At 38.2% G+C, this 27989-nt stretch overlaps 1 protein-coding gene across 5 annotated transcripts in view; it reads left to right on the top strand.

Annotated features, from left to right (window-relative positions):
- The first annotated feature begins 465 nt into the window (after window positions 1–465).
- The window catches only part of HP1BP3 (heterochromatin protein 1 binding protein 3), a 31192-nt gene continuing 3668 nt past the window's right edge, over window positions 466–27989 (top strand). Inside the window, exons 1-11 of one of the 5 annotated variants that reach the window (XM_090268726.1) lie at window positions 466–593; window positions 5531–5726; window positions 6154–6250; window positions 8856–9009; window positions 10512–10671; window positions 12456–12599; window positions 14380–14460; window positions 15305–15459; window positions 20957–21047; window positions 25905–26064; window positions 27596–27707. In XM_090268726.1, coding sequence (XP_090124852.1) covers window positions 5631–5726; window positions 6154–6250; window positions 8856–9009; window positions 10512–10671; window positions 12456–12599; window positions 14380–14460; window positions 15305–15459; window positions 20957–21047; window positions 25905–26064; window positions 27596–27707 — 1250 coding nt within the window. In that variant the 5' untranslated portion in view covers window positions 466–593; window positions 5531–5630. Of the gene's footprint in view, window positions 594–1041; window positions 1148–5530; window positions 5727–6150; window positions 6251–8855; window positions 9010–10511; window positions 10672–12455; window positions 12600–14379; window positions 14461–15304; window positions 15460–20956; window positions 21048–25904; window positions 26065–27595; window positions 27708–27989 lie in introns of those variants that run through there. The other 4 variants (XM_090268724.1, XM_090268725.1, XM_090268728.1 and 1 more) reach the window with 4 other exon arrangements.

Here is a 27989-nt window from a genome sequence, read left to right as displayed (position 1 = left end):
GAATGCGAGGTAATGAATTCTCCGCTACCCGGTTCTCCAATTCTTCCGCGGTCTTCAAAGCTGGACACTGTAGTTTGTTCTTGTACTGTGGCTAAACTGAGAAGCGGGAAATGCCTACCCTTATAAAGGCAGACGGATCGTCAAAGCAGAAACCCGGTTGAGACCAGAGACTGAACTACAAAGTATAGGAAACGAGTCAACAGTGAAGCGTGCTCTTCAGAGGAAAACGACACCGCACTTCCCAAGATAACCGGTGCCACCAGCGCAGTGCAGGCTGAAGTGCGCTCGGACACACAACCCCCGCGCGCGCAGCCTGGAGTTTCGGAGCGCCCTCTCGCGCCCCCGCACACCGAGCTGGGAAAGCATGTTTCCACGTTCTCTCCCCTGCCGCGGTCCGGGGACGCGGCGGCCGGCGCGCGGAGGGGGCGGGGCCGGCGCGGGCGCGCGCGCGCGGGGCCGCGAACAGGGGGGCGGGGCGGCAGAGCTCGGCGGCTGGGCCTGGAGGACAGCAGCGGCGGAGGCGACGAGTAGCAGCGGGAGTGGCGCCGAGAGGCCGTACCGGACGCGAGCGCCAGGAAGGGGGAAGCGCAAAGGTAACAGAGGACGGAACTGGCGGGCGGGGAGTGGACACAAGCTCGCTAGACCCCGAAGGCGAGTGGCAGAGGCCGCTCACTCGGGTACCGACGCCACTTCTCGATAAAAGGGGGCGGGGCGCTAGGGGGTCCCCGGAGGTGGCGCCTTTTGTCTGCCTTCCCCGGCCGCTCCGCCCCCTCCTTGCCCTCCCCTCTGCGTCCTAGCCCCCTACCCCAGTAGTTGACGCTTCCTTTGGGGCCCACGCGCGCGCTCCCGCCCTTGTTTTGTTTGGGCCTGGGTGGGGGGAGAAGGGAGAGTGCTTTCCTGGTCGAGGGCCTTTAGTCCCATTGCGCCTGCGTCAGTGTCCGCCCACCGCGCCTCTATTGGCTGAGGATTTGCGCATGCTCTGAGGCCGCGGCGGGCCTCGCGCACAGCACCCGCCCTCCCCTTCATGCCCCACTCCCTCAGCGGTTTTCGTAGCCGGTTCGAGAGATGCCGGTGGCAGTGACTGGCTGCGGCGGGCCCGCCTCCCGGGCTCATCGCCTCTGCCGCCGCCATTACGGAGCTCCCTGTGGTGAGTTAGTGGAGCGCTGGTGCTAGCGGTCCGCGGCTTCTTGCGTCGCGCGGGCGGGAGCTGCCGGGTGGTGGCGTCGGCCTGGGCCGCATGCATCTCGGAGCGTGAGCCCCGAGCTGCAGCCGCCCCGCAGCGTCTCGGCGTCCGCCGCCGCTGAGCCCTCCCGTTCCTTGCCTCGCTGCTTTCATCTTGGCTCCGCTCTCCCCCCGCCTTCTGCTCGCGCACCGCACCGGCCGCTCCCTGCCTCTTTGTCTCTGCTGCTCTTTTCATCGTGTTGGTCTCTGCGGTCTGGGCGAGGGTTGCAGATCTGTGGGCGCCGCCGCCGCCGCGACACGGGCCTAAGCTTTCGTTTTCCGGTCTGGCGTTCCTAGATCTTGGTACTCGCCGCACCTTAGGCGTGTGGTATTGATAAAGGCAGGCTTGTGACTAGGAGCGTAGGTGAAGAGATGGGGGCGGCAGTGGTGAAGTGAGAGCCCGGATCCGAAGTTTGATACCTGACTGGCCACTGTCAGGGACCGAGCACCGCTCACCTCCCGCACAGAGCACTGGCCCCGGTGAACTTCACCGCCCCTTCCGCGTGTCAGCGCCCTCTGTTTATTATGCTTCCTGCGTTCTCATTGCGTTGAAAAGTGAGAATCCAATGGGAAGTACACGTAGAAATTCACCTGGAACCTTACGGCCAAGCTGTCTTGTCTCAGCGAAGTTAGGCTAGTCATTACTTTTGTTTTGAAAGAGACTTTTAATTTTGTTTCATCTGGCACAGTCATAAAATGATTATGAGCTTTTAAAATTGTATTGCTTCATTCAAAAGTTTAGTGTACTGTACTGTGTTTCAAAGTAGAAGTAATATTTTAAAGGGTTTGTTTTTTGTTTCTGTTTTTGGTTTTTTTTTTTTTGGCTTTGTTTTAAGAGTATTTAGAAGGTTGAAAGCGGGAAGTTTGTGGAGGAAGTGTGCAGAACTCTTCATAGAAAGATGAAAATTCTGTGTAGCCAGCTCTCGTGATTACTCTTGAACTGGCCATAGTGTCTCTTCCCTGGGTAGGCGCTAATTAAATACATACTGATTTATGGAGATGTGAATGTGGAAAAAGGTGGCGGGCAGTCAGATTACAGGCACCTTTCTCTGACATTACCCCATTAAGTCTGAGTATTGTGAGACTTGGTTAGAACCAACTTGGTGTACTCATTGCATAGCTGGTGACATTATAATGTATTGCATACTTTTTATGGTAAGATATGAAATAACGGTACTTTCCCTAAAATGCGTATTTTCAAGGATATTAATAAACATATATTAAGCTCCTGCTTATCTGTCTATTGCTTCCTCTTAATGTAGAGAGAGTAATCTAAAACTGAAATTCTGAACTTTTTACTTTTATAGTGTTTTCTTTATTGCCTGCATTAAAACAATCTGCATTTCCCTTGACAAAAGCAAATCTTTGTATTCTTAACGGACATTAAATTAAAAATAAAAAAATATCACCAAAGGAAGACCGCATAAACCACAGGTAAACTCAGATTGTTTGTGGCTCATACAGGAACCCAGGGGAAACTAATAAGCTTCATCTATTTTTCATTTAACAACTATTTTTTGAACGCATTCTATGCCTGATATGTTCTTAGGCACCAAGTTTGCTGCAGTGAACCAGCTAGATGAGCTCTCCCACAGGGAACAAGTGGGGGAACCTAAGCGACCATTCAAAAGTGCAGCAGCAAAAGTTGCATTAGGTACGTGGTGATGTTAGGGCGAAGTGAATTAAGCGTTCATGCAGTTTTGCTAGTTCGCTAATGAACAATGAAGTTACTAAACTCATTAACTCACCTATGATGAAGAAAGTTCTATAGACTGAAGTTATAAATTCCATGACCTTTACAAAGGGAAGTCAGAGTCAGACAAACATGTCTTAATATTTATCTAAGATAACTTGGGGTTTTACTTTTTTAAGTGTTCTTCACATATTGTATATAGTATTAAGTACTGTCAGAGTCACTGTTCATTCAACTTTTTTCCCCCGATATCTATCCAACACCCACTATGTTTGGACACTTCTAGGTACTGAGAATACAGTTGGAGAGACACTAAACAAGTAAACAGACATATATTGACTTTTAGGTGGTGTTAAGTCCTATAAAGAAACCTGAAGAAGAGTAAGAGAGATGGGAGGCCTTTCTGATTCAGGGTAACATTGAGCTGAAACCTGACTGAAGCATCTATAAAAGAGTGTTCCAGTTTAATAGAAAAGCAGGTGCAAACACAGATTCAAGGATGAGCAGAGAACAGCTGGAAGGCCAAAAGAAGGTCTCTGTTTGGGGGGTCAAGAGAGCAGAGTGAGCTGACTAAAGAGCACTAGAGGTAAAATGAGTCACATACAGGAGGGTGTGGTCATTGGAACGTTTTAAGCAGAAGACTGTCAGGATCTTGGGTGTGGGGTGGGCAAACCAACTTATTCCTCACTCTGTACGTACTTCTGAGGTTATTCCAACCTAGGCATGCTTCTTACTGCTCTAATTTAAGCTGTTTTTCTTGTCCTAAGAGTTAATGGTGTCTGATGTGTTTATGGACCATGTGCCTGTTGTTGCCCTGATTTTAGTCAGTTTTATGACTTTGGCATTAAAAGTAGCTTTCTGTGCCTCCCTCCCTTTATTAATCTGTTTATTTTAATTTTTAGTAATTAGTACAGAGTTGACTGGGAAAGGTTTTGACACTTTTTCAATATCTTGTTTACTGGGAAAAAATATTTTTTAAAGATACCCTATGAACAGAAACTTCTGAAGCTTTTGTTGATTTTACATTAGCATTTTCAGTCTAGGTAGTGTGTTATCATGGGTTAAGAAAGATAAATTAATTAGCAGTATCACTTTACCAAAATAACCTGATTGTGATGTTTAATCTCTGCATAATGTTCACATAATAAAATAGCAGATTTGCTTAGTTTTTTTATTAGTATTATCAAGGAAGGCATATTACTATCAAAGTGCTAGTGGATGAATGAGCAGATCTATATATTGAAATTATTCCAAGATAGACTTCAGTTTTACAAACTTAAATAATGCACTTAAACCCAACATGGCCTCCTTTCACAAATCAGGAAACAACCCTCTTTATTTCTGTATCTTATAGTTGTTTGAAGTGAATTGCTGTGTAAGCATTTAAGTAGCTTTTGTAATAATTAAAAATGTTTAAATACTCATGGATATTCCTAATTTACTCTTGATAATAAGTTTTACTGTGTTATACTACCTTGAATTCTTTTAGCTCCTTTGCTTGCAGCTGATTGACAATTCACAAGTCTGGTATTGCTCTTGGTGTTCCCATAAAAAGATTTTCTCTGTAAATGTGGAAGCATTCTCTGTTTGGATGTTTGTTTTTAAATTATTTATGTATTTATTTTAGAGAGAAGGGAAGGGAGGGAGGAGGAGGGAAAGAAACATCCATTAGTTGCCAACTGGGGACCTGGCCCACAACCCTGGGAGTCGAAGAGGCAGCCTTTTGGTTCAGCAGCCAGTGCCTGATCCACTGAGCCACACCAGCCAGGGTGAAGAGGCAACCTTTTGATGTGCGGTACCACGCCCAACCCACTGAGCCACACCGTCAGGGCTGTGTTTGGCTGTTCTGGGTTTGTCCCAGTTTTAGCTTGGGACTATTTATCTGACAAATTGAAAGCTAAATTCCTAGACTGGGTTAGAACTTTAAAGTCTACCAATTCTCTGTTAATATTCATTGGCAAAGAGATTTAAATACTAACTGATCATTGTCTTATATTGGGGAGGGATATAAAGTGTCATTGAGTCCCAGATGAGATTTTAGTGGGGGCAGAGGCTGTTAATGATCAGGTAAATTTGAGTGACATGAGTTTTAATTTTGAATATTTAATTATGTTCTTTTGTGCTAGTTTTGCTTACATTAAAAATATGACAAATGAGGTTTTAGAAGCACACTTCTGTTTTCCTAGGTAATGGTCTAAATTTACTTCTCTGGGTCTGGAGACTTAGTATGTTATGTTCTTTAGTAGTTTGTTTTTTTTTTAACTAATCTTTGAGTAAAATTTGACTAAACTGTTCCTTAATCTCATTCTGTCCTGGTTCCTGATGGCAGCAGGATGGGGTGGCGCTTAGTTCCTTACACGCTTTCTTGTGCTTGTTGCCTTTGTTCATGTGTAAAGTGCAACAGCTGCTGTGGCTTATGCATTTATTAGTCGCTGCTTTACATAGTCTATATTTTGATACAGATTTTATATTTCTGAATGATAACTGACCAAGTCATATGTCACTTAACTCTAAGTATTATAAATTTTTGTTCCCTTTGCATGTATATTAAATTTAGATGTTTTAGTTTAGTTTTGTTTCTGTTAATCTTCACACCAGATTTTTTCTGTGCTTTAGGTTGACTTTTCACCACACTGAAACCATTAGGAAAAATCCTTGTGGTTAACAGCAGAGGCTTCAGAGTGTAACCTGTACTCGGGCCTAGAAATTATTTTAAATGGCGACTGATATGTCTCAAGGTGAACTCGTCCATCCTAAGGCACTCCCACTTATAGTAGGAGCTCAGCTGATCCACGCGGACAAGTTAGGTGAGGTAGGGGCTGACATATTCTTGAAGCTCACTCTTGGATCAGTCCCTGACTTCAGGTTCTTCTGGGTCCTTCTTGGTACATGTTCCTTCCCCCACTTTGGGGAGTCTAGATTGTGAATCTGAAAAAATAAAATATACAGAGTTCTTTTCATCTTCCCATTTCCCCTCAGATTTCTCAGAAAACTGTCCACCTTCTATATTTATTCTAAATCAAGTATAATTATGTTTGCATTTTAAATTCTTGCTAAAACAAGTATTTTGAAAAGTACTTCTAAAAATCATATTTCACTTCAAAAAACTTGTTAATTTGCATTAGATCCTGAAGTAGACTAGAATTTACTATCTTCTGACACCCAGTTAGGCCCCTTGGGAAAGAGAAAAGAGAATTTTTTAATGCATGTGTGATTATGGCCATCTCTTTTCTTAGAAGGTAGAAGATAGCACCATGCCGATTCGTCGAACTGTGAATTCTACCCGAGAAACTCCTCCCAAAAGCAAGGTTGCTGAAGGGGAGGAAGGAAAACCAGGTAAAGTAAAGCAGTAAACAACTTAAAAAGATGAAAGGTTTTATTGCAAGTTGGAGTGTCCCATAAATTCTCTTGAACGCACTTTTTTCTTTTCATAGCCTAGTGTTTTGGGGGAACATTTAAAGAGAGAAGTGGTACCGTCACTATGTCATTTCCAGGCCATGCGGGCAAAATAAGGGTTTTATCTTGTTTCTAAAGATTTTTGGAAGGTGAAAATCTCATGTTCTTGGAATTAAAAACAGAAAAAATTTGGAAAGAACAGGAATGGTTGAAGAGTAGCTTCTGGGCATACCATCTCAAGAGGATGAAGAATGGAAGGACGGAGGACTTAGGCCTTCAAAATGGACAGTGAAAGCCCACCCAGAAATCATCAGGAGGCCTTAAGGAAGCAAATGGGTGATCAAAACATTGGTTTAAAACTGGTATTGGTGGAGAGAAGGTTGGCCACACAGGTGGGAGCGTGATGAATTGAGAAAAATGTAGCACCATCAACCTGTTCCTTCCTTTATGGCGTCCAACTCTTCTCCTTTTCCTTGCTTTTCTCTTTTCTCCTCATAACCTTTTTCTTTCCTTATTCTTTTCCTTTTTTCCTTTATTGCACTTTATCTCAGGTTTTCCAGAGTGAACACATGGTGATGTCCCTGTCATGGCTGTTAACAACCAAGTATTTGCTGACCAGCACAGATTAGAAATGAAAAACATGTACACCCTTGTTTCCTTTATCCCTGGTTCACCAGGGTTGTAATCTTTTCCAGCTGAGCCAAGGTTTTGTCTCAAACGAAGATTATAAGCAATTGTGTGCCCTGGCCTAAGGTGTTAGTGACAAGGGAATCGACATATTACAGTAATAGGTGCTCTTGAGTTGAAGATTGAATCTTTTGTCCAGCACTGAGATAAGCAGCTCAGTGGCCCATCTTGATGCACGTTTAACAGCCAGCTATAGCCACTGAATTAATAACAGCGTCAGTTTACAGAATACATGCCAGAGGGTTCGAGTGTAAGGTATTAGAAAGGTCAGCCAAGAATTTATACAAGACCAGTAAGTCACTTCACAAGTTGTGTGTTTGTTTCAACTTCTCTTTACCCCATTATAGTATTTTGTACATGAAAATAATTAGACTTCACTTATATTTTTAATTTCATAAGCCCTACTTTTCACACAGAGGCAGACATAACAGTATAATTAGTTAGAAACAATGTCTTACACATAATAAATATGTGCTCAATATCCGGTGAGTGACTGGACCTTTATTAAGCCATCAACTATTAAGCAATTATTCTTGAGAAAAGAATATGAAATTAAATTTATAGCTCTAGTATTACAGTAAGGCCCAGTATACCGTTTTAGATTTTTATCCTTTTTTGGATAAAGCAATATGTAAATAAATAAACAGATGACTAAGTTCTTACCCATGCAGCCAATTAGGTCAAATGGTTGGAGCAAAGGGTAGTAAAAGATAACCATAATAAAAATTACATCTTGTAGTTACCTGTATCACTAGATACCATTATAATGAAGTTCTAGCCCTAATACTTTGTGAAACTGTTCTAGAAGCAGTGGAGGAGGCCAAAGGAGAGTGGGAATCACCCATGTAGTACAGTTGCCAGCCTGTAATCTTCCCCTGAAACATTTTATACAATCCTCATAATAACTGTGAAGTAAGGTTACTGAGAGTTGGAGATGTCAAAGAACCTGCCCTAAGATATCAAGCTGGAGAATTAAAAAGACAACTAGAGTCCAGATGTTTCTGTCTCAAAACCCTCAATTTTGGCGCAACATAAATGGGAGGAGTTAAGATTTACATGTAAATCAGGTTGAAGAGTATAATCCTGGATGAGATTTACAAATGATAGTTGACTGTCCTGGAATTTATGATTTAGACATTTAATTTGTTGAGAAACTAGAAATTTCTTTAGAATTGTATATATGTGATGTGGTTATAAGAAGGAAGTGGCATTTTTTAATTCTCTTACATTGAAGGCCACAAAGTAGTCTTCATCATTATGTCAGTAATCCACATAATGTAAATTGAACAAATTTTTGAAACATGTTTTTATTTTTTGCCCCTGGAGTGATTTTCCTTGAAGTCCCTGCTTAACCATTTCTTGGGGTTCTGTATTTTAGAGTAGCTGCTCAAAGAGACAAGCAGCTGCAGACCTCTCAGTATTCCCTCAGATTTCTGCTGTCGCCTCAGTCATTTCACTTGGGAAATACACGTTAATTTTCTGTTACTTATCCCTTACTAGAATTTGTTAAATTATGAAATGGCTAATTTCCTAATTATGAGTCTCATTATTAATGTGGCAGAGTAGAATTATTGAGATACTTGATTTGGGGTGAAATGATTTTCCCTTTCTGTGTAATTTCCTGGTCTGTATCCTTTTCTCACATAATTGTCTGGCTAAGCACCTCCTTGCATAGGCAACTTTTGAGTGATAGAAACAAGGAAAGACAACTGCACTCCTAGTCATTGGTTTATTTTAGAATCCATTTGTTAATGGGAACATTTGGTTTATCTGTTTAATAAGATAAACTTTTACCTTTTATTGACTCAGGCTCTAATATATATCTACTTGCTGCAATTCTGATCACCTGATTTTTTAGAACCAGACATAAGTTCAGAGGAATCTGTCTCCACTGTAGAAGAACAAGAGAATGAAACTCCACCTGCTACATCTAGTGAGACAGAACAGCCAAAGGGGGAGCCTGAGAATGAAGAAAAGGAAGAAAACAAGTCCTCTGAGGAAACCAAAAAGGAGTAAGGAGTTAGCCTTCTTGCTATATATAATTAAAGACTATGTAAAAGAACTGCAGACAAGATTATCTTAAACAGTTATTAACAGTGGCTTATAACAGATATTTGCTATTTGTTTTTTTCTTTTTAGAATTAACATTTAAAATAGGTTTATGTAGTTGTATGGCCTATTAGACTGTGCATTAGTTTTAGAACAGTGGTTTGAATAATACAGAATTCATTCCTTTTGGCTTTGGAGTGTGTTTTTGTTCTTAGAATTCATTGTGGGAGTGTGATATTATAAGCATTGGCATACTTTTTTCAAACATTTATTTTTTGAGAGGGCAGGAGGAGGAAGAGAGAGAGAAAAAAAACATCAGTTTGTTGTTTCACTTCTTGATGCATCATTGGTTGATTGTTGTATGTACCCTGACTGGGGATCAAACCCACATCCATGGGTTATTGGACAACATTTGAACCATTTGAGCTGCCCAACCATGGCAAAGCATTGACATAATTTCAATCAGAAATGAAACATGCATATAAAAATCTGACCTGGGAGACAATCTTTTTATTCCTCCCTCTGTGCCAGGAATGAGTTATTTTTATGTGCTTATATTAGAAAGCATTAATCTGTATTAAGCCATTGCTGGAATACCCTAAAACTCTGTATATGTTTGATGAACATTAAATTGGAGGGTGACTTTGAGAACCTGAAAACAAAGTTTGCTGTTGATAATCTGTACAGTGTAGTGGCAGTTCTTTTTTAACTAAATGTTTTTGCAAGACAGCTGGAGCATTCATTTTATTCTTTTCATAATTGGTCAAAACAGTAATTGCTTTTTAAATAAAAAAATAACCTAGTACTATACCTTCTAGCTGTAAGCCTCAGGGAATCCTTTATCCCAGTTTCATAGGTATATGTAAAGTCTCGAATTTTTAACAGCTTCCCTGTGTTTTAGGTGCATACAGTGCTGTCATTATTAGATAGAATAATTTGTGTAATGCTTTATGGCTCACGACATTGTTTTATAAACATAATTTTATAATTCTTTTAACAACCTTGTAAAGTGTTTGGTATTAAAATTTTACAGCTGAGGAGACAGAGACGTAGGTCACTTGCTGGGAGCATATAGCTCTATACATTGGGGCTAAAATTCAGACTGAAGTGCTCTGATCTGACTTCAGAGCTTGAGTTCCTTCCACTATACTAGATTGCAGCTGTTTCATTGGAATACATTTAAAAATTCTGATTTCTTATATGTGCTGGCTCTTTATACCAGCACTAATTTATAGGACTCCTTTCTCCTGCACCTAAGAGAAAACATCTTTTTGGTTAATTTGTAGTACCATATTTTTTAAAAGTATGTTTTATTTAGTAAAATTTTGCTTATTTTGTGTGTCACTTTAATGTGGAGGTTAGTTAAAGCATTAAATTTGTATTTCTCCCTGGTCTTTTCCTCTTTCTGACCTTTGCCTCTTTCTGGAGAGTTTATTTGGCACAATAATAATTCTTTGTTTTAAAGTGAGAAAGATCAGTCTAAAGAAAAGGAGAAGAAAGTGAAAAAAACAATACCTTCCTGGGCTACTCTTTCTGCCAGCCAGCTAGCGAGGGCCCAGAAACAGACACCGATGGCCTCCTCCCCACGCCCCAAGATGGATGCGATCCTGACTGAGGCCATTAAGGCAAGTTTTTATTTCAGGCATTTCATCTTAGACTTATTCTGTTCATCTTTTTGGGACAACTATAACAGCATGATCAATAAAATATACTTAAAAAAAAAAATCCTCTTACTACTTTGCTTCATTACATACCCATTCCAAAATATTTAAAAAGTTATCCTCCTTCCATAGCTTTATGACTTTGCTATAATCCATTGAATTTCATTAGCTTATGCAGTCATCAAGTGTGGTTGTCTTATTCTAATTTTTAAAGTTATTTTCAATCTGCCCTGCCTTTTCATTTGTGTGTATGTGTAAATTATTCTGGTTAATTTTGCCTTGTTTATTTCATGTGATCATATGGTAAGAGGAGTTAAAATAGAAGTCATAGACCCCCTCATTTCAGGGACCCTGTCCTTAGATCTGAAGTAGAATTGGGGGGAGAGATACAGATCAATTTATAAGGATGGTAGGGATAGGAAGGAGCAACCTGGTGATCATTCTCCAAATTTGAGAAGACCACACTGACCCAGATCTCTCCCTGCACTCTTTCAAGAGTGCTCTCAACGCAGTGAGAAAACTTACTTGTTCTAGATAGCTTGAGTGTAGTGAGATCTCTTTTCTTTGTGTTGTCTTCCTTCAAAGAGTAGGGTTAACAGTGAGGATGCAGAGGGGACTGAAATTTTAAAATAGTAAAACAAAAAAATTAAAAGTGTAATCAGGCCTAAAGAAATCATTCGAATATGATTGTGCATGTATATACGCAGTTCATGTGAATTCCATGCAGTGAAACAAATCATGATTTCAAACCACTGTTAACAATTTTCTGAAACAAGAGTCTTAATGTCTACTCCAATCTCATTGACAGTTTGGTGAACAAGGGATTGTTTTAACATTGCAGAGTTCTTTTGCCTATTTTTGTTCTTTTGTTTGTGTTTGTATGTGTTTATAAGATCAGAAATAAACAATAGTTTGTAATAGGTCAGACATTTACTTGAAGAGGACCCGTATTAACACAACTTGTTTTGTGTTGTTCAATCTTTTCTGGTCCATCTATCTGTGAGTTCTTTTTTGTTATTGTCGAAGTGTATAACACTCATCCAAGTCTTTATTCAATAAAAATGAGTATGTGCTACATTCATTTTATAGATAATGGCAACACAAAATTGGTGGACTAGCCCATGAGGTAAATAACAGATGCTATTTAAGTGTGCTTCAAAATGTAAAGCATTTGAAAAACTTTGCTGCCTTTGTCACATAATAACCTGCTTAAGCCTTCCATGGGCATCAGTCAATAGAATGAAAATGGAAGGGGGCACTTTACATTGCAATTTAATGCCTTGTTATCCAAAACTCCCGTTAAGAGTGTACTCCTTGTAAATCTACTTTTATGCCATTTATTCAGAGTATTTTTGCTTATGTTCTCTGTTGACATTGGTGTGCCAAAACTCATTCCGTAAAATGGGCCAGATCTGTGATCCAGCATTCTGCTTTCCTTGTTTTAAGCTAAAGATCTGTCTTCTAAATATAGAATAGAATTAAAATGGAATGAGGTTCCTTATTAACATACAGAATGTTATTCACATGTTGTATCTCTTTGATATTTCGAACAATTTTAAATTATCGTTGCGGAAATATTTTAATTCATTTCTTTGCAGCTGAGCTTAGCTGAAATGCTGTTCATTTTTTATCCATTATTAAGTTCACTTCCAAAATAATTTATTTTGAAAACATGGATCACCTTCTTTATATAATGAAAAGCAGCTAGTTTAAAGTAACGTGTATGATTCAGTAAACCTATTTTTCAGGCATGCTTCCAGAAGAGTGGTGCATCAGTTGTTGCTATTAGAAAATACATCATTCATAAGTACCCTTCTCTGGAGCTGGAGAGAAGAGGTTACCTCCTTAAACAAGCACTGAAAAGAGAATTAAATAGAGGTGTCATCAAACAGGTATTAAATAGCTGTTGGTAATAAGATCATTCCAATGTGTAAGTCCACATTTAGTAAAGTTTAAGCTCATTTTTTGTTAAAAATAAGTTAACATGTTGAAATGCTTAGGTTTAACCTAGTTTTATCATTTGAAACTAGGTTTCAGAATTACTGCCAGTTACCTTTTATAAGTATTCTAGAGAGCAGAAGCAGTAGGCTAGATAGTGTATTTTCTAGCTGCTTATACTTTTAATTGGCTTTCTTTGGGGGCAGCTTCTGCTTAAGATCATATCGTGCTAAAGATAAGTGGGGTTAAGGAATCCTATCATTGCAGCAGCAAAAATGATAATTGCTTTTGTCTTAGGTTTGTTAGTTTTAAAGCCTTGCTTATGTGACTAGACTTGTTGCTTTATAAATTAACTTTGTAAATAGATTCACCTTTACTTAAGAGTATCTAAAACCATTAAAGCTTATTAGGAACATGAGAGAAGCCTGTGTAAATTGAAACTAGTACTAAAACCATTAATGATTTCAAGCTAAATCTGTTACTTTGCATAGTACATCAAAATGTTGCTTTGAATCATGGAAATCTAAAGCTAGAATGGGCTTAATCTTATCTAAACCTCTTCAGAGGTTCAGAGGGATGAAGTAATTACCAGGGTCCCATGGGGAGTGGCAAAGATGGTTCTAAGGATCCAGTTCACTACATTCCCATGGTCCTCTTGCCTTCATTCTATACCTTTTTGCATAGTTTGATTGACATAGAATTCTGTACCCCTCAGGCATTTAGGAACTTTCAACAAGTACTTAATTCCACTAGTATATATTGAATGTCTCCTTATTCCACATGCTTGGAGGTCCATCAGTGAGGAAAACATATTCTTGCTGTATGGAGCTTATATCCTGCAATAGCTTTTTCAGAATGTTGCAAAACTGCTATTTAAGTGGCCTTTAAAATAATTATTGATGATAAGATTCTGTGTAACCAATATAATTAGAACTAACACCTATCCTGTATCATAGTATATGTCAGCACAATTTATGAGCTGGTTTTTTTTTTCTTTATGAAAATATTCTTTGTGACCTATTCTTGCCTCATAACCTGGCCCTCCATTTGGTGCTTAAACAACATTATGTAGGCAAGAAGCATTTTAGCTGGATTGCTATATTCATAGCAGTGTAGGTAAAGCTAAAGTGTGGAGGACTCAGGTTAATGTAAATCAACTTTGAAGTTCTATGAAAGTGCTTCGTAAACTGTAGAAATATGTGGTATGACTTCCATAACGTTTCCCATATGTAGGGATAGTCTAATGGGCAACCTAAGACGTATTATGGCCTGAAGTCAACTAGGCTGTAAACTTTTGCCAATTAGCTATCTTCCTTTCAAGATAAAGGTTTTTTTCATTTTCCCCAAGAAGTTGTGTCCCTTACTTCCTTCCATGGGACTTTGTTTTTATTTCTTGAAAGTTTGTAATAGACTGTTTAATCTGGTATCACAATAGCATTCTTCCCCAATTTTGTAGGCATGGAAACAAAAGCTCAGAGGATTTATAGGGTTGTCCATTATTGAATAGCTAGATGGTACCATACATAGGATTCAGTCCCAGTCTCCTGACTAATCCACTGGTTTTGTTTTTGTTTTTGTTTTTTTCCCTCTGACAAGTTGAATAGCATTTTACATTAGTTCTTATATCACTATCCCCTGTAATTTGTTTAATCTGGTAAAAAGTTACAAATATGAATACCAAAATAATTTAAAATTAAAATATTTGTTATTGTAACTAAAATTAATTTACTTTAGGTAAAAGGGAAAGGTGCTTCTGGGAGTTTTGTTGTGGTCCAGAAATCAAGAAAAACCCCTCCGAAATCCAGAAACAGAAAGGTAAGAAGTCCATACCACAGTCTGATAGTATGCTGTGATACTCTTACAACTTGTGCCAGGCACTGTGTCACGCTGGCCTTTCTGCAAAGTCCTAGAGAAATTACAAGTGAGTTGTTCATTGTTGCCCAGCTAGTGAAGAGAACAGGCCATGTGCAGTCCCAAGTACTCCAGCCCCAGAGTCTGTGGGCTTATCTGCCCTATTAGTTATGGGAAGTTGTATGAGATTAGCCTACTTCTTGTGAAACATTATTTAAACTAGAAGCAAACTGGTACATTTTTACTCCATATTATACCCTCCAACTACCCAAAGCCAGTTTTTCTCTTTTTTTGCTAATATTAACTCCTGCTCCTCAAGATAACATAATTTCATTTATAGAATATATTTATACAATAATAAAGTGAAATATCTAGTATTTCATCTGTCAGTAATTGAAATCATGAATATTTCTCACATATTTGTTTTAACAACTCTGAAAATGTTTTACTTTTTTCATAAAACTGACCAACACTTTCAAAATGAACTCTTGTGCAGTGCTCTTAGGTGCTCTATAATCCTTTTCATTGTTTGTATTAAAGGCTAAAAATGAATTAAGGCCTTTAAATAAAGTCTACCATTCCTTTTTATTTTTATATGTATTTTTAATTCAATCTGAAATTTTTTATCTTAAGTTGCCACAGAACTAACATTATACCACTGTGATATGATTTGTTTGAATGTGAAGTGATAGTTTTGTATTGGTTAGTTGATGGCAACCAACTTAGAAAAGCCTTTGAGTTGAATATAGAAGTATGTGAACAGAAAACTATATTTCTAATGATGATAATTATTGATACTGCATTTCAGAACAGAAGCTCTGCAGTGGATTCAGAACCACAAGTAAAATTGGAGGATATCCTCCCACTGGCCTTCACTCGCCTTTGTGAACCTAAAGAAGCTTCCTACAGCCTCATCAGAAAATATGTGTCTCAGTATTACCCTAAACTTAGAGTGGACATCAGGTATGACATGTTGGTCTGGACTTGAAAGCAAAGATGTCTGTTATTCTCTTAGCCACTTTTCATGAGAAAGGAGAAAGATTTAAGTATTCAGCAAGGGTTACTTACAGTTGAGCTAGGAATAAAACCTTTTTTGTGGGTTTAATTTTTTGTCCCATTGTATGTTCTTTTTCATATCTCCATATATAGTTTCTTTTTGAAACCCAAACTACTTATTAACATTTATAAGACCCTGACAGAAAAACTCTTTCATGATGTCAGCTGCTAGATTCAGTGTTAAACTCTTGTGTCCTCTCATCTGCTCATTATTTTTAAATTATTTTTTCTAATTTTTTTATTGTAAAATACACATAAATACAAACTTTACTATCTTAACCATTTTTAAATGTACAGTGTTTAATGGTATTAAATGTATTCATAAGGTGCTACCATCACCACCGTCCATCACTAGAATTCTTCATTTTCTCTTTTCCTCCAGCCCCAGGTGACCACCAGTCCACTTTCGTCTCTGATTTTTGAGTGCTCTAATTACCTCATATAAGTGGAATCATACAGTATTTGTCTTATTGTGACCAGCGTATTTCACTAAGCACAATATCCTCAAGGTTCATTCATGTTTCTCATGTGTCAGAATTTCCTTTTTAAGGCTCAGTAATACTGCATTGTTTGTATATACTACATTTGGATTATCCATCTTTCGATGAGCACTTGAGTTGCTTCACATTTTAGCTATTGCGAATAATGCTGTTGTGAACATTGGTGTTCATGTCTCTTTTTGAGACTCTACTTTCAATTCTTTTCGGTATATACCTAGAAGTGGAATTGCTAGATCATGTGACAGTTATATTTTTAGTTTTTTGAGTAGTCACCATACTGTTTTCCATAGTGGCTATACCATTTTACATTCCCACCAACAGTGCTTAAGGGTTCTAATTTCTCTATATCCTCACCAGCACTTGTTACTTTCTGTTTTTGTGATAGTAGTTTTTCTAATGGGTTATAGTGTAGTTGGTACTTAACTATATTTTATTTAGAGTTATAACTGAGGCATAAAGAATTAAGTTTTCTACTCTACATAGAACTAGCATAATACCTTCATTTAAACATATGTAAAATTCTGAGAATTTTGATACTAATATTTCATTTGTAAAAATTGCCACTTAATAACATCTAGACTGGCCACTTAGATTGTCACATGCTTATTTGTGGGTTCTTGCAGACATACTAATTTAAATTTGTTAAATCACAGTTTGTTTTGAGTGTTTTTGTGAGACCTTTGTTATGATGACTTTTGGAAAATTCTGTTTATTTTAAAGATTTTATTTTTAGAGGGGAAAGGAGAGAAAGAGAAGGAGAAACATTGACCGGTTGCCTCTCTCTGATCTTATAGAAAACATTTTTAAGATTGATTCATTTATTTGTTTATTTGTTTGATTATTTGCCTCTCACGTGCCCACAAACTGGGAACCTGACCACAACCCAGGCATGTGCCCTGACAGTAATCAAACCAGCAACCTTTCAGTTCGCAGGCCAGCTCTCAATCCACTGAGCCACACCAGCCGGGGCATTTTCCCTTTATTTCTGTGAAACCATATTGCTTTTCTTTCCCTCTGACTGTAATGGAGTCCTGTTGTCATACATATATTTTTTTAAATCTCACATGAAGCCATAATTACTTGGCCAAACAAAGGAACAAGAAAAATACAGTTTCAAAGTATGAGTTGTCTGTACTTGCTCTCTGATTTCTGTCCTCCTTTCACTTGAACCCACTTTTATCACACTTCATTTTAACCTCACCATTCTACCTGAATTACTTGTCAGTGTCACCGATGACTTCCATGTTGCAAATTTCAGTGGTTCAGTGGTTAACTTATTTGCTGGTTGGTCTCTCATTGGCTTTTGACAGTGGGTGCCTGCCACCTGCTTGAAATGCTCTTTACTTGTTTTTCAGGACACTATATCCTCCTGATTTTCCTGCAGCTACACTAATACTTTCTCAGTCTCCTAAGGATTGCTGATTTCTCATCTCCTGACTCCTTAATATAAGAGTGCCCCGGGGTTAGACCTTAGGCCTCTTGTCTGTCCACATTCACTTGGTAATTCTTTCCACTCTTAATGCTTTAAAACCACTTGTTTACTAATTTACAGATACATAAATCTAGCTCACATCCCCCTTCTAATTCTACACTCATATATACAGATATACCTATTCGATATCATCATTGATGTGTCTAACTGGACCTGTCCAAGACTGAACTTTTGATATCCCCATCCCTCCCCACCCCACCCCACCCCAGAAAAAAATGCTGTGTACCTTCCATATCACCTCTATCTCATTTAATGGCACCATCATTTTCCCGTTTGATGAGGCCAAAAAGTGTGGGTGTGTGCTGGTGTCTTCTCTTTATTTCACCCACACATCTAATCTGTAAGCAATTACTTTGGTCCTGTCTATAAAATATCTCTATAGACTTTATTATCTCTTTTTTCCAGGCCACCATCACCTCTCACCTATGTTAGAGCAATAACCCCTTAACTGCTTCTCTCACACTCCCTCCCTTCCAGTCTGTTCTTAACATAGAAGTGAAAGTGAGACTTACAAAACATGTAAGTGAGGTCATGTCACCTTGCTGTTCAAACCTTCCAGTGGCTTTCTCTCACAGTAAAAGCCAGAGTCTTTAGAACAGTGGTTCTCAACCTTCCCAATGCCACGATCCTTTAATACAGTTCCTCATGTTGTGGTGACCCCCAATCATAAAATTATTTTTGTTGCCACTTCATAACTGTAATTTTGCTACTGTTATGAATCGTAATGTAAAGATCTGATTATGCAGGATGTATTTTCATTGTTACAAATTAAACAATTAAAGCATAGTGATTAATCTCAAAAACAATATGTAATTATATATGTGTTTTCCGATGGTCTTAGGCGACCTCTGTGAAAGGGTCGTTTGACCCCCAAAGGGGTCGTGACCCACAGGTTGAGAACTGCTGCTTTAGAATAACCTGCAAGACACTACAGTGCCATTGCATCTTTGACCGAATCTCCTGCTACTCTTCCCTCCGCTGCCGGCCTCAGAGCCTTGCAGTCCCTTTGCCTGACTAGTTTTCCCCCGTAATCCACTTGGCTTACTCTTTCATTTCCTTAGGTTTCTTAGTCTGCTGTTACCACCACAGGCCTGCCTTGACTGCCTTACTAGTTTTTAAACATTTTATTTTGAAAATTTTCAAACATACACATATGTACATACTAATTATGCTTGAAACCTATGTGACCCTATTAACCACTGTCACCTCAATAAATTAAATTTTTTAAAAAATACACATAAATGTGAAGGGAACAGAACTATACTAACATTACTTCTGGCAAAACTAGTAATTCTTACCCTGGCTGTTGTGGCTCATCGGGTTGAGCACTGGCCTATGAACTGAAAGGATTCCCAGTGAGGGGAGTGCCTGGGCTGCAGGCCAGGCCCCCTGTTGGGGGGAGTGTGCAAGAGGCAGCCAGTCGGGGTTTCTCTTACACATCAGTGTTTCTCTTTCTCCCTCCCTTCGCCTCTCTAAAAAATAAGTAAAATCTTTTTAAAATTTTTGTCATTCTTTAACATCCAGTAGCAAAGCCATGTTTAAATGGCCACAGTTGTCTCCAAAATGACTTTTCACAGTTGATTTTTTCAAGTCCGTATCCAGACATGACCCGCATGATGCAGATGGTCGATAGGACCACTTAAATTACATTTGCAACCTTGCCCTTCTTTCCCAGCACTCGGACTTCTTCTCCGCCTTGCTTTCCTCTATAACATGCATCACATTCTAACATATGGCATATTTCAATGCTTTTTTAAAAAGATAACCTGTCTACCCCATAAAAATGTCATATTCCTAAAAGCCAAGATTTTTTTATCCATATTGTTTTCTTCAGTTTCCCCCAAGCCTCTTAACACACAGTAAATGCTTTAAAAAATACTAGTTGAATGAGTAAATGAATAAATATGGGCACTTCACCTGGACATTCCAATTCCACTCAAGGGACAAAGGCCCTGGAGAATATGAGATTGAACCTAAATTTCTGCTTCCATATATTGGAGGCTCTAGAGCTTTGTGACTAAGCAGAGACTTCAGGACAATTTCCCTTGGGTTTAAATTCTGTCTTTTTCTAGCTTTGTATTTCTGAATAAGTCGTTTCTGTTCCTCAATTTCCTCGTTGATAACCAGTGTTTAACACATGGAGTTGTTAGGAGACTTAAGTCTCTTAGTACATATTAAGCTTGGCATGCAGTAAGTGCTACATGTTAGTAATTAATTTTCATGGTGTGAGCATGGGACCATGCTAAATATGGTTATAATGTTTAAAGACTGTTATGTAATGTGCAAGTCACCTCAATTTAATAATAATGATTTTTTTGCAACCCTAGAGAAAAAACTTGGGGTTGACCTCTAAGAAGTTAGTTGCCTTTAGAAACTTTTGAGGGTAATTCTGTCATATGGCATTAGAAATCATATTTTAATACTGAATCCTTGTGTATTGTGTAACTCCATCATACTCTGTTTTTCTACCCACCCCCAAAATCAACACAGCCCAGAATTCAGTTTTATGCCCTGTTCTCTAAACATACGAGGTCTGTCCAGAAAGTTTCCAGTCAGGTAATATGAAATACAGAGACATTTATTGAAAAATATACAAGATACAAGAAACATTGTACATAAGACTATGATACCTCAGTCCCCTTCAAAATACGAGCATTAAAATGACAACAAACTCACAACTCTCAACAACAGAATCTAAAAAATAAAAACAAAAACTAAGCAAACAATCAGAACAGGAACAGAATCATAGGTGTGGGGATCATTTGGAGGGTTATCAGATGGGAGGGGGAAGGGGGAGAATGGGGGAAAAGTTCAGGGATTAAGAAGCATAATTAGCAGATACAAAATAGAGGGATGTTAAGAATCGTATAGGAGCCCTGACTGGTATGGCTTAGTAGATTGAGTGCCAGCCTGTGAACTAAAGAGTCGCCAGTTTGATTCCCAGTCAGAGTGTGTGCCTGGGTTGTGTGCCTGGGTTGCAGGCCAGGCCCCCAGTTGGGGACATATGAGAGGCAACCAGTCCATGTTTCTCTTTCACATCAATGTTTTTCTCCCTCTCTTTCTCCCCTCCTTTCCCTCTCTGTAAAAATAAATAAATACAATCTTTTAAAAATACCCATTCTTTGCTTGCTTACACAGTTTGGTTGCTGTTGTGGTCTGATGCTAATAAATGATAGGTTTTGGGGTGTCCTGACATTTTGGAAACAGGTCTGTATGTACAAATAATGACTTAGTGTCTTTGCTTGAAGAAAAAAGGGTGCCAGTGATATATTACTTTATTGTCCATTTTAACAAAGTACTACATATAAAAGAAATCAGAACTTTAGTTCAGGGAATAACCCTGGATCTATTTCTTCAAATCTTTCCTTCACTACACTGATACATGTATTACTATTTTTTGTTTTTTCTGCAGGCCTCAGCTGTTGAAGAATGCGCTGCAGAGAGCAGTAGAGAGAGGCCAGTTAGAACAAATAACTGGTAAAGGTGCTTCTGGAACATTCCAGGTTAGAGTCCAAAAAGGCTTGGTTGTAGTAAAGTGGTTCTCCAAAGTTTTGGTTTCAGGACCTCCTTATACTCAAGCTTATATTTATGTGGGTTATACCTATCAATATTTATCATATTAGAAATTTAAACTAAAGAAAATTTTAAGCATTTAATTCATTAAAAAATATATAAACCCTTTACATGTTAACATAACATTTTCATGAAAAATAACTTTTTTAAAAATCAAATGAAAAGTGGGACACAGTTTATTACATTTTTGCAAAAGTCTTTAGTGTCTACCTTAATAGAAGACAGCTGGTATTTGTTTTCAGTACATTTTAGGTTACATTGATGAGGATAATCCAACTTACAAATAGATTTAAAAGGAGGGAGTATTTTGAGATAATTTTCAAATAGTGGTGGATGTTATTCTTTGATACTATATCCAAACTCCAACTTTTTATTGAGGTATGACGTACATACCATGAAATACACTCATTTTAAGATAAAATTTATAATTCAGTCATTTTAGTAAATTTATAGAGTTGTATGTACAGCCATCACTGCAGTCCAATTTTAGAGCATTTGCATCACCCGAAAAAGATCCATTGTGCCCATTTCTAGTCCCTGTTCCCATCCCTAGTCAACCTACTCATCTTGTTTCTGCACAGATTTGCCTTTTCTGTACGTTTCATATAGATAGAATTACACAGTATGTGACATTTTGTGACTGACTTCCTCCACTTACCATACAATTTTTGAGTTTTATCCATGTTGCTGCATGAATCAGTACCTCTTTTCCTTTTTATTGCCAAATAGTATTCCGTTGTATGGATCTAACGCATTTTGTTTATCCATTCATGAGTCGATGAACATTTGGGTTACTTCTACTTTTTAGCTATTATGATTGATGTTAACTGTTTACATTAATTTACATCCAAATTGTTGTGTGGATGTATGTTTTTATTTTACTTAGGTATATAAGTAGGAGTGTGGACTTGCTGGACTATATATAGTAAATTTATGTTTTCAGAAACTACCAAAATGGCTGCATCAGCAATGTATAAGGGTTCCAGTTTCTCCCTGCCTTTGTCGGCACTAGTTACTGTGTTTTATTACAGCCATGCTAGTGGTTACAACGTGGAATCTCATAGTGGTTTCAGGTGGCATTTTCCTGGTGACTACTAATGTTGACCATCTTTTCATGTGCTTAGTGGGTATTTGTTTATCTTTCGTAAAATGTCTATTAGAATCCTTTGTCTATTTTTAAAATTGGGTTATTTGCCTTGTTGAATTAGAAGAGTTATATAACTAGATACAAGTTCCTCATCAGATAGTTGATTTGCAAATCTTTTCTCCTAGTCTTAGGCCTATGCTTTCAGTCTCTGAATAGCATCTTTTGAAGTGTAAAAGTTTTCTTTTTTTTTTTTATCCTCACCTGAGGACATTTTTCAATGCTTTAAGAGAGAGTAAGGGGGAGAGAGAGAAACATCGATGTGAGAGAGAAACATTGATCAGCTGCCTTCTCATATGCACCCCAACCAGGGACTGAACCCTCAACCTAGGTGTGTGCCCTGACCGGGGATTGAACCTGCAACCTTTTGGTCTACTGGACACCACTCCAACCAACTGAGCCATGCCGGCCAGGCAAAAGTGTTGAATTTGGATGAAGTCTGATTTATCATTTTTTTTAAAGTTGCTTGTGCTGTTAGTTGTGGGAGACTGGTATGTATGGTACAAAGGGCTGTAGCCGCTGGGTGGAGCCTGGACCAGAAATATGGACCTGTAAGACTTAAGCAGCTGGCAAATGCGCCCCACATAGCACGTTGCCAGTCCCACACTCTGGGGGTTTTAGAAGTAGAATAGGAATGCAATGCACTCTTTGAAGCTGATGAAGCCTGCTTACTCTGTGTAGCCCCAACTTCTTATCAGTAGAAGGTGAAAACAAAATGTTTAAGTAAAAAAAGGCATCTGGACTTCTATGATATGCCTTGGCACTTCACAGTCTTGCTGCCTGTCTCCCTATGCTGATTTATGCTTCCCTTTTTTCTTACTCCCAGCCATTTGGCAGAGGCCTGCGTGCTTACCCCGTGCACGTAGCAGATGCAGTAAAAACCCTGACTGAGAAAGGAGTGATCAGTAATCTCCTGTGAGAGACACTCACCCTTCCCTCTCCTCAGACAATTCGTTTCTGAGTCCGCACCAAGGGAGCTGCGGGACGGGGAACCTCTCATTTAGTGTCATAGCTAATAAATCATTTCCTTACTTAAGGTCACGGAGATTTATTCCTATATTTTCTATTAAGAGTTTTATGGTTTTAGTGCTTACATTTAGGTCTGTGATCAATTTTGAATTAAATTTTATGGTGTGAGGTAAGGGTATAAATTCATGTATTTGCATGGGGATATCCAATTGTCCCAATGCCATTTATTGGAAAGACTATCCTCATTGAATTGCTTTGGCACCTTTATCAAAAATAACTTGACATAAATGTGTTAGGGTTTATTTCTGGACGCTCATTTCTGTTCCATTGATCTGTATGTGAGTCCTTATGCCAGAATCACATGGTCTTGGTGACTGTAGCTTTGTAGTTAAGTTTGAAGTTAATAAATATAAATCCCCTTTTTCTTTTTTCAAAATTATTTTGACTAATCTTGGTCCTGTGCATTTCCATATGAATTTTAGGATCCATTTGTCAATTTTTACAAATAAGCCAGCTGGGATTTGGGGAGAGATTGCAGTGATTCTGTAGATCATTTGGGGAGGAATTACTATGTTTACAACATTGAGTTGTAAAGAACACTGACTCTCTTCATTTATTTAGATTTTAAACTTCTCTCAGCAATATTTTGTAGTTTTAGGTGTACAGGTCTGAATGTTTCTTATTTAACTTTCTTCCTAAATATGCCCGTGCTATTGTGAATGGAACTTTCTTATTTTCATTTTCAAATTGTTCATTGATAGCCTATAGAAATACAGATAATTAATCTATTGATCTTGTGTCTTGCAACTTTGCTGAACTCATTTATTAGTTCTAGTCGGCTTTTTGTGGGTTCCTTAGGACTCTCGTGAATTCCCCAGGATTTTCCTACATATACAAAGTTATGTCATCTGCAAATAAAAACCATTTTACTTCTTTCCAGTCTGGATGTCTTTTTTTTAATTTTCTTTCCTGATTTGCACTGGATAGAAACACCAGTACAGTGAGGAGAGCAGACATCCTCGTCTATTCAATTTTTCGCTATTAAGTTAGCTGTAGGTTTTTCATATGTGCTTATTATCAGGTTGAGAAAGTTCTCTTCTATTACTAGTTTGTTGGAGTTTTTATTATGAATGGGTATTCCATTTGTCAGGTACTTTTTCTATATTTCTTGAAATGATTATGTGGGTTTTGTTCCTTAATTCTGTTAATATGGTGTATTAATTAATTGATTTTTGTGGTAATTCCAAACGTTGTTGCTGTGTGGAACCTGAAGTGTCAGTGAACTTGTACTCTGTTACCTTAAAATCCTTTGGTCTGTCTTGAAATTTGAATGGATCTTTTAACCATGCATAATTTTGTAACAGTCATTTGAGAAATAATGGTTCACTGAATTATGCAGCTTTAACACGTTTCATCAATGACAAAAATCACATTCATTGTTCTGGTGCTATCAGTGGGTTCATCTCATCAGAACAGTGTTAAGTACTAGGACGTTCTCAAGTTTACAGTGGTAGATACAACTTTTCCCAGTTTAAGTTTTCTTTTAAGTTTAATTTTATCAACAAGTACTGTTGTTTTCCTCGAAGTGACAGGCTTAATTGATTTTTAAGAAAATGCCTACCAGATACCTAAGTCTGTTAGTTGTCCCTTCAAGTAAAGAGGGTATTCCATGAAAAATGGCAGCTAGTTGAGCTCACAACTATCGTGGCTGTTTTTCCTTGAGACCATCATCTTGTATACAGCCTACATGCTTTATGCATTCTTCCCCATTTCATCCTATAAAATATTGGGGTTGAGATTTAATACAATTATTTGTACTGCTTCATCAGTGACATTCCTAAGTGAAACTGGCCTTTTTTTGTTTTGTTTTTTTTAACCGCAAGAGCATAGCCATAAAGAATATAATAACAACTACTGTGTAGTTTTTGTGCCTCTGCCTTGATGTGTGGTAAAGCAGCAGCAATTTTACCCATCAACTTTTCCACCGGCTGCAAATGTCACCACAGTGAAAAAGGCAAATCACATCTTAGTATTATTATGAAAATAGTTTTGACCTTGCATATTCTTTGAAAGGGTCTCAAGAACCTTCCCCCTGGGATATGTGGACCGCTCTTAGAGAATCACTATTGTGAACATACTCGTTTGTCCTTTTACCCAAATTTTACTTATTGGTGCTCACCTTTGTTCCCTAGCCTTTTGTCTTTGAACTATCCTATGTAATTTTCTATTGTATGATGTCCTAAATATTTGCCAAACTTTTGCTATTTTCCTACAGGGTTGAAAAGGCTATTATTATTTTTATAACTACTCCGTTTTTCAGATTCAGAAAAAGGACGTATTCTCCAGTAAAAGCATCCTAATTTATTGTGGGCCTAACAAGTTAACCTGCTTATTGGGGTAGAATTGTCGCTCTTTGGGTTAGGTTAGCCATTTCTATTTTAGGTTGGACAGAGGAGTAGATGGAAGGAGAAAATATTCATGGGAGGGTTGGGATTCCTCAGTTAGATTGAATACCTGATAAATGGGAAGAAAAAGTCCCTAACCTGACAATTTATTGTAAAACATATCTGTGCTAATGCAGGAACTCCGACCCACCTGGTGCAGAGGAGTCTTGCCTTGACCTGCTTTGGGAGAGTGTTGTCTTGATGCTTTTCTCTTCCTCCTTGGAAAACAGCTGAAGAAATCAGGGGAGAAACCCCTCCTTGGTGGAAGCCTGATGGAATATGCAATCTTGTCTGCCATTGCTGCCATGAACGAACCGAAGACCTGCTCCACCACTGCTCTGAAGAAGTATGTCCTGGAGAACCACCCAGGGACCAATTCTAACTATCAAAGTAAGACTCGGAGTTGTGTGCAATTTACCAGGATTAGGGCAATTGTGGAAAATCCCTTAGAGATCATGCTACCAATGACAGAGCACTAACTGCTGACTGAAAACCAAGATAGAACAACAACTTGACAAATTTAATTTACTTACTAAAAGAGAAACAAGCATAATCAAGGCTTATCCTTAATTTACAATGTCTGCTAAAAATTAGAATTTAATTTAAAGGTTTTTCTGATATTTTTTATTGTAACTTAGATAAATCTCTTATGTTCAAAACACCTTTCAAGTTCTTGGCTGGTGTGAGCTGAGCCATGGTCTGCCAACCAAATGGTCGCCATTTCAATTCCTGGTCATGGCACATGTCTGGGTTGCAGGCCAGGTCAATCGGGGGCGTGCAGAAGGCAGCCAATCAGTGTTTCTCCCTCCGTTCCTTTCTCTCTAAAAATAAACTCTACAAGAAAAAACAAAAATTTTTTTAAAACTCCTCTCAAGTATACTATCTTCTTATTTCTGAATGTTTACCCACACTTCTAATTTCACCTTGAAACCAAACCAGTATTTTAAAATACTGCTTAGGTCATTTCTGATTGACATAAGCCCTATTACAGAAAATACTTTTCTCATAGTCTGTTTACCCTGTCAGGTGGTAATTTGAGATTAGAAACCTTGCCTTAGCAGCATTATCACATACAAATTAATGAGATTATGTATTTTTTCAATGACCTACTAGAATAGCCCCATTAGTGTAGAATAAAGAATATGGGAGTAACAGAAAATGCAAACTATAATAATATATTGTTTTAAGTAAAAAGGTAATTTTGAAGTCTCAATACTGGCTTTTAACATATATGCAATATGTATATTTTAACATTATGGAGGAATGCTTTCTGATTGTATACTTAAACTTTCTTCCTTAAGATATATACGGTGTTTAATTGTGCAGTTAACTATTTCACAATTTTCTGTTTTGGCCAAGTGTTAGGAGATGAAATTGGTTTTTAATCTTTTCAGTTTCACTGATGTTTCTGCAAATTTTTTAGACACTGAATCACTGTAAAACATATGAAACATGAGAATCAGTGAAGCCTTTAGGAGCCCTGGTATTGTTCTGGTACTCTTTGCTGACTCATGAGAAATTGGTTCTGTTTATCTTTATGGATAGTCTCCTAGATGATTATCTATTCTTATAGGTACTCAATAGATGTTTGAATGAATGGAAATAATGAGAGATTTAACCTTAGGTCAGCTATCAGCCATATATGTGCAACTATGGGCTCATTACTAACCGCTCTAGGCTTCTGTTTCTCTCTGTGAAATGAGGAATTTAACTTTGTGGGCTCTAAAGTCTTTTGCCATTATACTTTAACTCTTGCCAAATTTATGGGTCTTAATAATTAGTGAATTAGTTAATCTCTTTGATCACGAAGGCTTCACAGAGAACATGTCAATTACTGTGTATGACAGGCCATTAAATTGATGTGGAAGTGATTGTGGTTGAATTACCAAATTTGAATAACTAACTTTCAATATTTTTTCAGTGCATTTGCTGAAGAAAACCCTGCAAAAATGCGAAAAGAATGGGTGGATGGAACAGATCTCTGGTAAAGGATTCAGTGGCACTTTCCAGCTCTGTTTTCCCTATTATCCCAGGTAAACAAACACCTAGCCTTGTAATATGAAGTATTGGTCATGGGGAATTTAAAATGTGATTCCAGGTTACGGGCTTGGCTTATTTGACCCTTATTACTGTTACACTGAACTGGATATACAGGGTCTGTCCAGAAGGTATCCAGCCATGTAATCTGAAAAACAGAGACATTTATTGAAGAAAGTATAAGATACAAGGAATATTGTACAAAGGACAGTGACACCTTAGTCCCCTTCAAAGTAGACACCCTGGGACTTCACAGAGTTCTCCCAGTCGCCATCAGC

This window comes from Furipterus horrens, unplaced genomic scaffold (genome assembly GCF_987537825.1).
Source record: "Furipterus horrens unplaced genomic scaffold, mFurHor1.1.pri manual_scaffold_3, whole genome shotgun sequence".
Lineage (NCBI taxonomy): Eukaryota > Metazoa > Chordata > Mammalia > Chiroptera > Furipteridae > Furipterus > Furipterus horrens.
Note: the sequence above shows the minus strand (reverse complement) of the source record. Positions and strands in the feature narration are given on the sequence as shown.